General features: G+C 36.9%; 1 protein-coding gene across 1 annotated transcript; it reads right to left on the reverse strand.

Moving 5' to 3' along the window:
* Window positions 1–3,679: 3,679 nt before the first annotated feature.
* Window positions 3,680–11,846, reverse strand: LOC140562166 (uncharacterized). Its single transcript, XM_072687598.1, has 3 exons — window positions 10,971–11,846; window positions 9,739–10,745; window positions 3,680–4,684 (listed from the first exon to the last, which is right to left on the reverse strand). The coding sequence occupies exons 2-3, from the start codon at window positions 10,653–10,655 to the stop codon at window positions 3,763–3,765; spliced, it is 1,839 nt and encodes a 612-aa protein (XP_072543699.1). The 5' UTR covers window positions 10,656–10,745; window positions 10,971–11,846; the 3' UTR covers window positions 3,680–3,762.
* Window positions 11,847–12,772: the final 926 nt, after the last annotated feature.

Raw genomic sequence — 12,772 nt, forward strand, 5'->3', positions numbered from 1 at the left:
GGTTTCCCATCTTGGTGGTATTATTTAATTGATGTTTTATGGAGGCAAATTAAACTGTGTAGCGAGTCGTATTTTTAGAAGTGAAATGGAAAAAACCTTTATAGTAATTTACCTAAATTAGACAATGGTCCTTATACTGTAGGCATATAATAAAGTTCAACACATAGAATCATTAATAAGACCACAATTAAAACCCTTCCGTGATTTCTGAATACCACACAAAAAATATCAGGGTATTCAAGTGCATTTAGTACATTGAACATTGTGTCTTGTCAACAAACAAGGAGTCTTTTCGTACAACGATGCATATAAAAGAATACAGAGAGTGTAATCTGGAGACTGAGGTGACAAAGATGTCACCGAACCATTTTCATGTTGATATGGACATACTAGTCCTGCTAAAAATCCAGTTAAAGACCAGTATTTTGTCACTGTCCAATGAAAAACACAGATCTCCAAAATGGTGAGCTTACAGGAGAAGGTAAAATGGTCTTTGAATTGAAGGGACTGTAAAATAATATTCCAAAAAGTCCTAGTAATTTAGAGCAGTATAATACCAGCACTACTGCCGTTACTACTGCTGATGTGCGCAGGGGATATCTCAGATTTTAGATTTTGGAAATCACGTTTGGTGAGGCTTTCCCAATTTAACGAGTGGGAAATCTGACTTGTAAGTCGGATCAATGGTGCCTCTGCCTGGCGAGGAGGATTGAAGGATCACACAGAAGAGCAGAGCTTTTATGGCCACTAGAGCCCATTTTTATACTGTATCTAATAAATAACATACACATTTAAACTTTAAAATCCATCAAATAAAAACACACCAAATTCTGGTCAAGAGCCAAGTTAAGCAGGTCAACCAGTTTGAGCTGGACAGGCTGTTTTATTTATTTTCCCCCAGCAGAGGGATCACTGGAAGACTACAGATTACAGTATAAGATGATATAATTCCACAGCCATTTTCAAAATCCCATAAACATCTAATTATTTGAGCTTTATAAATAAATAAATAAATAAATAAATATCAATATGTATAGGTTGGCTTACATTGCAAAAATATTTAACATTCATTTTATGTTCAGGAAAGAAAATAAACACTTCCAAAAAATCTTAAAACAAATCTGTTAAAACAATTAAAAATGTATCAATCAAACATATACAGTGTTGGTATCCATAGCAACAACTCAAAAGCAAACCAATCAAATACAATGCAAATGCATGTTGGTATCTGTAGAGGCAAAAAATGTTGAAAAAAGTTTGAATACTGTAAACGGTGAGGGGATACTGGCATAAAGCTACCATTAAAAATCAGGCATAATAACTAATGTCCACCAATTTCTTGAACATTCTCCACATCCATTGAAAACATATCTGTCAACCTTCTCGTTTCTGCAGGATTTTATCTGTATTTTTGTCAAATAAGGAGAGTGGGAGGTCTGACATCTCTAAATTACACAGTTCTGTGTTTATATATAAAACAGATATGTCTCAGGTCCATGATTCTGTCCATACTCTTCAAATTGCATACTTAAAACACTCCCAAAGAGCCTACCCTCTGCTAGTATTATTATAGTATTACGTAGTACATTACTGTTCCACGTCATCTTTGGGACTGATGGATGAAATGGACGGAAATTATCCTCCTAATCCAAAAAAAAAAAAAAAAAAAAAAATATATATATATATATATATATATATATATATATATATATATATATTATATTATATAAATTATATTATATATAACACATTCAAAGACCCTATTAAGAGCACCAATCATAAACTTTTTCATAAAATGTATTGAAAGATGTGCTTGTTTTAATGGATGTACAGAAAAGCAAGATAAATAATTTCTTCTCAAAACTTTTATGGTCATTTTAGCATTTTTGAACTTTCAGACAGGATTACATTTACATTGGGTGGTGGAGTATTATTTATTAATGGTTGTTTATTTGGATCCCAATTAGCTGCTATCTTATATTATATAATCACAGTCTTCCATAATTCTTGTTGGTGTTTGGTGTGGCGCAACAGATAACACCAGTACCTGCCACTGAGCTACCACACATGTGGGAGACTGGGGTTCGATTCCTGGTCTGGGTGACTATGCTGCGCTACACCAATAAGAGTCCTTGGGCAAGACTCCTAACACTACATTGGCCCTCCTCTGTAATATGAGTAACCATGTAAGTCGCTCTGGATAAGAGCGTCAGCTAAATACCATAAATGTAAATGTTGTCCTTATTTCTGCCGTATTAGTCACAGTTTTTGTTGGAACAGTTACACCTTGAGTCACGTAATGTATTTAATGTATTTATCCACTTCTTTTTCATCTTATAGGTTGTAGATAGCCAGTCAGTATTTATTTCCCCTAAAAAATATCTTTCCAATACTATATTCAACATTTCCCCCATCATTTCTTAGTGCTGTTCAGCCCTCCCTTTGGTAATTTACTTGCAGATGGCATTTTATTTTTAATTACATATGTTACATATATTATATTTTCTATAATTTCATATTGATAAAAACCTTAGTTTTACACATTTTCTATTCATGTTCGTGTTCTAGTCCATGAGTGTACAACTGGACTCAGAGCCCTTTCTCTCTGTACCTCTTTCTTATTCTTTTCTTTTTTGGAGGGAGGATGTACTATTAGTTTGTCATATCTAAGATATGCCACTTCTCACATTTGTCTCGCATTTCTCATGGCTGGAATTAGTTCTTTCCTTTTCTAATGTACAGCTTCAGTGTAGTCCTCAGTAATGCATATGTTGCTCCCCTTTAGATTCTTGGAAAGGCAGCTGTTTTGTCTTTGTACCATAGAATTTTTTTCCCAGTGCGATGTGCCCGTTCAATTTCTACTTTTGTACTTTTAATTTTCCTACAACTTATAGTAATAATGAAATTCTAGTGTAGAAATTAAGAGCTACATCTTCAGGCTATAGGCTACCCTAACAACGACTTGACTAAAGCTACCAGCAGTGTCATAAAACTACAATCTGCAGCCATAAGGCTTAATGATCACAATCCTTCATGTACAATAATTGCAAAGAACTTCTCACTCTTTAATATAAAAGGCATATAATATAGGGTTAATATGAAAGGTTCTTTGGGAGATGCCAAAGAATAACCATTTTTGTAAAAGAGAGGCATGTGTAAAGTACCTTTTAAAAGTTTACAGAAGTAGAAGTAAAGGTTTTTCACCAATTTAAGGTTACTTCATATTTTTTTGCATGTGTGCTTTTATGCTTTTAAAAAACAGTTCAAAAAGTCTGAAATAAGTTAGCTGACATGTGAAATATTATATATTATATATCCTTTCGCCAAATATTAGTACCTTAACAAGCAGCTTGTTGCTCACTCCACTCACCCACTGCACATCCCGCAGTTCCTTCTCCAACTCCTTACACAAACCATCTAATTAAACATTAAAAAAATTAAATGTTTCACACTCAGTTTTTCTTGTCTGTTTATGATTGTTTATTCTTGTCTCAATCCTTTTAGTTTTGTTTCAGGTCATTCCTGTTGCCTTTTGCTCAAGGCATCTCTTCTTGGTTCCCAATATGATTTTAAGCAAAGCCGTTCAACTGAGCAATACAGTGTTTATAAAATAAATCCATCTCGGCTTACGTGACCGGAAGTAACTGTTGTATAGAGGCATACAAATCTCAAGACACAGTTTCAGGGTAGTAAAAACTTCATTATCTTCATTATTAGAAGTTACGTACACAAAATATTACAACAAACATACAATAAAAGAAATCATGCTTTTGACAAAATAAACTCATTGGAATTCCTACTGCATTTGTGTGCTTTAACAGAGCCTAACTGCCTGAAGCTCTTCCCACACTCTGAGCAGGAATATGGTTTCTCTCCTGTGTGAACGCGCTGGTGAGCTTGGAGTTGACACTGTTGACGAAAACTCTTCTCACACACTGAGCAGCAGTATGGTTTATCCCCTGTGTGAAGGCGCTGGTGCTTTCTGAGATTACTAGGTAAAGTAAAACTCATCCCGCACTCTGAGCAGATGTACTTCTCTCCTGAGTGAATGTGCTGATGGGTTTGGAGAGTACCCTGGTTATTAAAACTCTTCCCACACTCTGAGCAGGAGAAGGGCTTCTCCCCTGTGTGAATTCGCTGATGGTTTCTGAGATGAATATGTTGAACAAAACTCTTCCCGCACTCTGAGCAGGAATACGGTTTCTCTCCAGTGTGAACACGCAGGTGGGTTTGGAGATGACTCTGAGTGTTAAATCTCTTCCCACACTCTAAACAGGAATACGGCTTCTCTCCGGCGTGAAGGCGCTGGTGTTCTTGGAGATGATTGAGGTAACGGAAACTCTTCCCACATTCTGAGCAGTTATATGGCCTCTCTCCTGTGTGAATGCGCTGATGTCGTTTGAAACTGTTACGGTGGGCAAACCTCTTCCCACACTCTGAGCAGCTGTATGGCTTCTCTCCTGTGTGAAGGAACTGGTGGTTTTTGAGGCCGGTTTGTGTGGTAAAACCCTTCCCACACTCTGAGCAGTGGAGAATTTTCTTCTCGTCTGTGTTGATCTGTGTTTGTTGGACAGTGTTTGATTGGAGAGTTTCACAGCTGCTAGACGCCATACTCTCACAGATAACGTCTGTCGGATATGGGATATTTAAAGCGTTTGTAGAGGGAAATATAAACTTGGTGTTTCTGGAAGAGAAAAGGGAAGAGAATGTATTACACTGAAAGTGATCTGCAGGACATTTGGACAATTGTTGGAGTACAGATGAAGCAGACAATGTCCAGACCAATTACTGTAGAAATACATGGGACGCCTTGGTTCCATAGCCCTCTGTTTTATAAAAATGAAGCACAAATCGCCCACTATGTTGTACACTGTAACTGCTAAATAAGTCTGCGCAGTAGAGACCAGAGGCTGAGCCAGATACATCTACTTATTTAATAGACCCGCCTCCTTCTCCCAGAACAAACGTCTCTTATTGTGTGTTAGATCCCCTTTAAATGGCAAATATAATTGGACATTTTGGAAATATAAATAATGAAACAATTAAGCTACATGCATGGATGTATTATTATGTATTAAACTACATGTGGATGTTTTATTTCCAATCCAAAGACAAATACAATAATGGTTATTTTCAATGCTGCTGTTATCTGCATCAATAAACTATTGCTCAGAAACAGTCAGCATCGGGATAAACACATTTCTACATATTTAAATGAGCTCATTATGATCTCTACTTCAGCTGGAGACATTTAATTCATGCTTCAAATTTCTTCAGATTTAGTATTTTAACCCAGAGAATAATTCGCAGATTATCTAGTCGACTTGCTGAGATATAACAAACACAGAAAACATCTGTTTAGTGAGTTAAAACATCACGAAACGGCAGAAATAGCTAAACTTGCAGTGTAAACAACAAGATGACACCATATTAAATGTACATCAGTCATCTTAACTTTTCCCAATTTCAAAATATTGTAACAACATTCATAATTAAAATAAATAAATATTAAACATACTTTAATAAACTACTACTATGAATAATAAATGACAAAATTTTACTTAGAGGGTTGTACATAACCCAAAAAAAATCAAAAACTCAAGTTTTGAATCTCTTTGAACCCCTTTTGAACATCTGCCTTTCATTTAGCTGTATTAGTTCGGAATAATTCAAATAAACACTGGTGGCTGAAATGATGAGCTGGCCTTCTCTCTTACCTGCACAGATAAATTATGCTTGTTTATTGTGAAGCTAGCTTGTGCGATAATACCCACAGACCTTCTCATTCACATTATTATTAATAATAATATAGAAATAATAATAATATTAATATTGAAAGAGTACACAAGGCTTCCCAGACAAGGCTTATAGCTAGTCCTGAACTCCACCACATTCTGACTGATTTTTCAACTAACAGAAAATAACTAGGCTTAATCCCCGTTATAGATACAGTACATACATGTTAATAGCTTTACATATCTTGTGTTAATACCTAAACATTCTCTGCTGCCAGGAGAACATAAACAAAAGCACAGACACAAGAACTATCTAATGATAGTTGCTTACCCAGCTACACCTTGATCTCCATTATTACCATGTAGCTATATGCTGCAGCCTGGCTTTTATTATTATCTACATGAGGATATCTGAATGTGTAGCATCTAAGAAACACTGGGACGTGGAAACACAAAGATGAGGATGCACTGAGCAGGTCTTTGTTTTTACCTTCAGAGCCAGTCCTCCCTCTCAGTCCCTCTCCTTCTTCTACTTTCTCTTCTTCTTCTATTGAGGTAAGGTGCTGCAGTGGTGCACTTGCTGCCCCTCATTGTTTAAAAAAGGCATTACATCAGCCTCTCAAAGAACTGTCTCTCTCATTTAGAGGTCTCTCCTGGACCAAACAGTTCTTGGACCAATCTTTTCTTATGTGAATACTATTTTAGTATTGATTAACCATACTGCTGCTCAGTGTGTGAGAAGAGTTTTCATCAACATTGCCAACTCCAAGCACACGGCCTCCAGAGAGGTAACAGCTGTATGCAGTGATAGTATCACACAGTATAAACACGGGGCCAGGCCAGGGGTATAGGCACCAGGCCTGGGCGGTGTAATAGTAAGGACGTATACTCTAGTACTTAAACATAATGAAGGATATGAAGGAGTGAAGGATAACCATTTAAGAGAGATTTAAAAATAAAAAAGCGAATTCTAGAGGGGACAGGGAAGTCATGGACATATATATATAAGAACAATATCTGCAAAAATGAAACCAGGGGGAAAAAATACTGCCTTCCAGAAAAATTGGAAATTGGAAAAGTGGAATTGAAATATGACATTTTGTCTTCAACAGATACATGCTGCACATCCTCCAGAGTGTGTATCTGTAGAAACACACAAATTAGGCCAGTTATACTTAAGGGTATAGGCACTAGGCCTGGGTGGTAAAACAGTAAGAAGGTATACTGCATTATTTAAACATGCTTCTCTAAGTTTCTCCCTCCTAACTGAAAGCAGGTTAACATTTGCAGCTGTTGTCAGATTGCCGGTTTAGCATTTATTGAATATTAAATTCTATTTAATGATGAAGTAAACATGTATTTCATTGTTTTTCAGTTTTGCAATAATGCAGTTGTAGAAATGGGTTTACGTGTGGGTGAGTGTGGGCATGGAAAAGGAAACGTCCAGGTAGGTTTTCAAACCTCTGTGTAATTTATTAATGTCCACAACACAAAAAATAAATAAATAAACATCTAAAAAGTAAATCAGTACACCAGAACATTAGACCACTCTTCCCTCGCCATCAGATACGGCAGTTCTTTACAAACGTACAAATATCCTTGGCATCACATCAGCCTCAGGGCAGCCCATTAGCGCAAGGCTGTCTCTGCCAACAGTTCACCCCACAGGACTATCTCTTTTTCCTTTTGAGCCTGTAGTCCCGCCCCTAATCAAAGTGGGTGAAACCATTGCTATAGGCCAGGAGGTAAATTTAATATCAAAACACACACACACAATAGGCACGACCTCATTCATACAGACATGTCATATATCCTTTTATGCATTACCGGTAAGTGAATACTGTTTCACTTTACTGAACCATGAATCTCTCTCCCCCACAGGTTACTCCCATAGGAGGCTCATACTCTCCCTAATGGTAATGGTGGTCATGCATTATATGACCAATACAGCAGATTACAAAAAAGAAAGAAGTAAAAATTAAGAGGATTAAAGATTCTTTAAGAGAGATAAAAGGTCAAATCCAGAGGTGTCATGAAATGAAGAAATGAAACTGGGGAACAAATATTGTTGTGCAGAAAATGTGGAATTTAAATATCTTGAGATTTTAATTGTGAGTGTGTATGGTAAGTTGACCCCAATAGAAAGGTCGCTCTCCAGGTGGAGAGTTGGAGGTAACTGCCAAACTACAGTCTGGCAATCAAGACTCCCTAAGGTTATGTTACAGAGCAGAACAGAACAAAAGGAATTATTAAAACAAATTCTGTAGAAACAAATTTTGAACAGAATGAGCACAAGCTTCACAAGACAATCTCCGATATTCTGTGACGATTTCTACAAAATATATGCATGTCCATGTTTATGTCTAAAATTCATTTTAATACCAATTTATCAAGATCAATTCCATCACTGTTCCACCTGTTGTCTTGGGGTTTGGTGGTTTACATAGCATACTTCTTTTTTTTTGGTAAATTTAAAGAGGAGGGAATTTGTGTCTCAGACCTCGTGTAATCACTTTATTGCTCATAAGTCCTAAATAACTAAAGACAAAACTACAGTATAATATAGCCATTACAGCATAAATACTTACAGGATCATTGTTACAGACCCAACCCCAGGCAAACAATAGGAAATCACCACACTCGTAGGAGGTTAAGACAGCTTTTTTTACTTTGTAGCAAACAAAACTAAATCTTAGATAGGACAACACTGTTGTTAGACAGCTGAACAGTCTTAATTACATTTTATTTTTAATTTAAAAAATAAGAGCTCATTTAATTTAATTTTACTTTTTTTGTTTGATTTGAGGAAGAATTATGGAATCATTATGGAATTATGGTATTTCTGACACAAATAGCTGTCTAAAATACTAAAATACAGTCTAAAATACAAATGATTCACACGTATCAGGATATTTTTAATATCGAAGATTGCCTTCATTTTGAAAATATTTTCATCTATCAGCATAAACGGTTGCATAAGTATGCTAATCATGTATGGGGCGACAGTACCTTATAAAGAAGGAAGAAAACACAGAGACTTAAACTCAAATTACACTTTACTCCACTTGTGGGCAGGGGCCTGCTGTTCTGCTGTTAAAAGTGAGGGTTTGCCACTCTTTAATGAGCCGCCAGACGTGACTAAATGAAAAAGAAAATGGTCCCAACAAGAGCACTGCCTGTTAAATCCATGGAAAGGATTATAAAACTGCTTCAAGAATGAATATGCCACAAAAAAACAAATGGCAGGACACAGGAGTCAATGTCTGGTACAGGACTGTAAGAAACCAACTGAATGTAATGTGTAACCCTAAGCAGGGTTGCAGTGGGCTAAAGAGAAGCAACCATGGACTGCTGGTCCCTCGATGAAGGTAATCTTCAGTGGTGAATTGTGAATCTGCATTGGACAAAGAGATAATGTGGGAACTTATACTATATATATATATATATATATATATATATATATGTTACCAGAAGAACATTCTACCAGAAACAGGCATATCAACTTAATGACATGGCCAACAAACAGTAAAGATCTCAATCTGACTTAACATTTATGGTGGACATTGGGATAAATTCCCCATCCTGCAAAATCTGGAAGCAGCCTGATGTAGAATATTGTTTCATTACGGTCAAGGAACCCAGAGAAGGCGCAGCAAAGTACCACCTTTGATCAAATGTAAGTTTTTTTTATTCCAAATATTCCCATAATGGCAAATATGCCATTACTTTTAAACATTTAAACAAATAAATTTGTTTCACAAAGTCAATATTTGGAAAAATATTGTCTCATATCAGTGATTTCTGCCAGGTTTTTAAAAGCTGGCTGAAGTGTGGCGATTCCATCATTATTGCGAGAGGCTGTATAATAATCAATTAAACAGACATAAACACAAAAAGTCTCACTATATTAGAATCCCTTAAATAGCAGAAGTTAAAATGTATATATTCATGAGTAGACTAAATATTACAACAAAATTGTATTTAAAAACATTATGATTTTGACAAGGCAGCCTCAGTAGGATTCCCACTGCATTTGTGTGTTTTAATAGAGCTTAACTGCCTGAAGCTCTTCCCACACTCTGAGCAGATATGCTTCTCTTCATTGTGGATGCGCTGGTGAGCTTGGAGTTGACACTGTTGACGAAAACTCTTCTCACACACTGAGCAGCAGTATGGTTTATCCCCTGTGTGAAGGCGCTGGTGCTTTCTGAGATTACTAGGTAAAGTAAAACTCCTCCCGCACTCTGAGCAGATGTACTTCTCTCCTGAGTGAATGTGCTGATGGGTTTGGAGAGTACCCTGGTTATTAAAACTCTTCCCACAGTCTGAGCAGGAGAAGGGCTTCTCCCCTGTGTGAATTCGCTGATGGTTTCTGAGATGAATATGTTGAACAAAACTCTTCCCGCACTCTGAGCAGAAATACGGTTTTTCTCCAGTGTGAACACGCAGGTGGGTTTGGAGATGATTCTGAATATTAAATCTCTTCCCACACTCTAAGCAGGAAAACGGCTTCTCTCCTGCATGAAGTCGCTGGTGAGCTTGGAAATTATTTAGATGTCGGAAACTTTTCCCACACTCTGAGCAGTCATACGGCTTCTCTCCTGTATGAATAAGCTGATGTCGTTCGAGGACATACTTCCGGGTAAAACTCTTCCCACACTCTGAGCAGCTATACAGCTTCTCTTCTGTGTGAACAAGCTGGTGGTTTTTCAGGCTGTTATGTTGAGCAAAACTCTTCCCACACTCTGAGCAGGAATACTGCTTCTCCCCTGTGTGAAGGAGCTGGTGGTTTTTGAGGCCGATTTGTGTAGTAAAGCCCTTCCCACACTCTGAGCAGTGATGACTTTTCTTCTTTTCTGTATAGTTCTGTGATTGCTGGACAGTGTTTGACTGGAGAGCATCACAGCTGCTAGACGCCATACTCTCACAACTCGTAACCTCTCCTTACTCCAGCTGTTGGATAAGGGACTATCTGACGTGTTTGAAGACACAAATTTAAGCTTTGTATTTCTGAAAAAGAAAAGTACACAAGATATATTACAGTTAAAGTGATATGCAGTAATTATAACAATGGTCGGAGGCCACAGTTAAAAGGTAAATGATGTTCAGACTAATTTAGATACAGCTCAATACTAAAAAAATGAAAATAATGACTGTATAGACTAAATTAAAACTTAAGCAATATACCATTAGTGACATTCTTTCAATGCGCATTAGATAAACAGATAACCGCACCTACATTACTTCCCTGCTGGAAAATCCAGATAGACTCCAGCTTCTACTGGTAACTGGTTTGAGATGATCTAAGCTGGTGGTCCATGATGGGCAAGCAGGTTGAGATGGTGGTCATCCAGGCAAAAAACTGACCGAGCTGGTTGAGCAGTTCAGCATGCCTTCATTTGAGTAAGATGGCTAAGCTGATATATCAGCATGACCAACCTGACCAGGGTGGTTGAAGCGTGCTGGACTGGGCGGTTGTTTATAAGGCGGATGACGTCACTTTAGTGCGCGGTAGCATTAGCTAGCTAGCTACATGAGTAGCAATACTCAAATTTCGACTATTTAATGACCTTAGATGACAAGATAATCCAGTAAAAACGAACATATGATGAAACTAATTAGCTTTGGGTCATTTTTATGAAGTCTTCTTAGACCCGAAGTTCCTAATAGGAGTATAAAGCTCAGCTAAGCTAAGCCTCATCTTTAGCCTGGTTTTAGACAGTTTCTACAGTATTTCTACAGTATTTCTACAGTATCTAGTCGAAGTTTAAGCTTTAAGCTTAAAAGAGAGGGCTTTCAAGACAAGGATTAAGCTTAATCCTGAACTCCCACATTTAGACTAAAGCTTTTATCCCTGACTAGGAACCCTGTCTGTTGATATTTACTAGACTCAAGATTTACACCCTACAGTAAATACTGTTAACAGTCTTTCTAGTCTTGTGTTAAAGCCTAATAAAATGCTCTGCTTCCAGGACATAGGGGGAAACACTAAACCCGGTCCTACACTGCCATTTAGCTATATGCTGCAGCCTAGTGTTTATTACCAGCTACTCAAACATCTCATCACTCTTATCATCTAATGGAAACTGGGAGATGAAAAGACAAAAATGAGCAAATATTAAAAAGCTCTTTGTTTTTACCTTCAGAGCTAAGTCTGGGCTTTCTCTCCTTCCACTTTTTTCTTCTTCTAGGGAGGTAAAGTGCTGCAATGGTCTACTGCTGCCCCTCACTGTTTAAAAGGGCATTACACCAGTTTCTCTAATAAACCTCTTATTTCCAAGTATCTCTGACCTCCAAATTGACCTCCAAAGTCCAATTTTTGCTTCAGACAGTCTCTTCTAAGTGTAAGTAATATTTTGCCACAATCATACAGGCTACACACAAATGTACACCCATCCAACCTTCATCGTGAAAACAGCAGTATACACTGATAGTATCTGTAGAAACACAAGTTTAAAAAAAGTCAATCTAGTAAGGACATGAAGCTCTACGCCAATGGAAAACATTTAACAGAAGCAGGAGAACTGTTTATGTTTCTAAACTGTAAAAAGTACAGGATTATCCATTAATAGCTTTCAAAATATGTCTAAAACAGCTCACTAATGTTATTTAAAAATAACATGTTAATTTGGAATTCATACAACATGCATCACACATCACATGTGGTTAAATATAACTTAATTTCTTAAATTTCAAGATCAGCTAAAAAAACATTACCATTTACAGACAAAAGATTTATTCTAATCGTGTAAAATGATATCAGAGATGGGACTGTTAAAATCCCACCATATTCCAATAAACAACACCTCCGGTCTCAACCATAGAGGTACAAGGTGGCTGAAATATTGAAGGACAGATCTGAATGAATGACTGGAGAAACATAAGTGCAGATGATTCCAGTCAAATGTAATGCATTATACATTTAAGAAATTACAAATTATCTATGCTCTGTATAGATGCATATATAATTTTTTTTTTTTTGTATCTCAATTCTGTCTAATATTGTTAAAGTGACTAAAGTGACCTTTACATGTAGA

The sequence above is a fragment of the Salminus brasiliensis genome, chromosome 9 (genome assembly GCF_030463535.1).
Source record: "Salminus brasiliensis chromosome 9, fSalBra1.hap2, whole genome shotgun sequence".
Taxonomy (NCBI): Eukaryota; Metazoa; Chordata; class Actinopteri; order Characiformes; family Bryconidae; genus Salminus; species Salminus brasiliensis.

Excerpts from the sequence above, each read along its gene's own strand:
- LOC140562166 (XM_072687598.1), bottom strand. The coding sequence starts at position 10,655 with ATGGCGTCTAGCAGCTGTGATGCTCTCCAGTCAAACACTGTCCAGCAA. Across the intron at positions 4,685-9,738 it reads AATCCTACTGAGGCTGCCTT|AAACACCAAGTTTATATTTC; the intron begins GTCAAAATCATA and ends TTTCTCTTCCAG.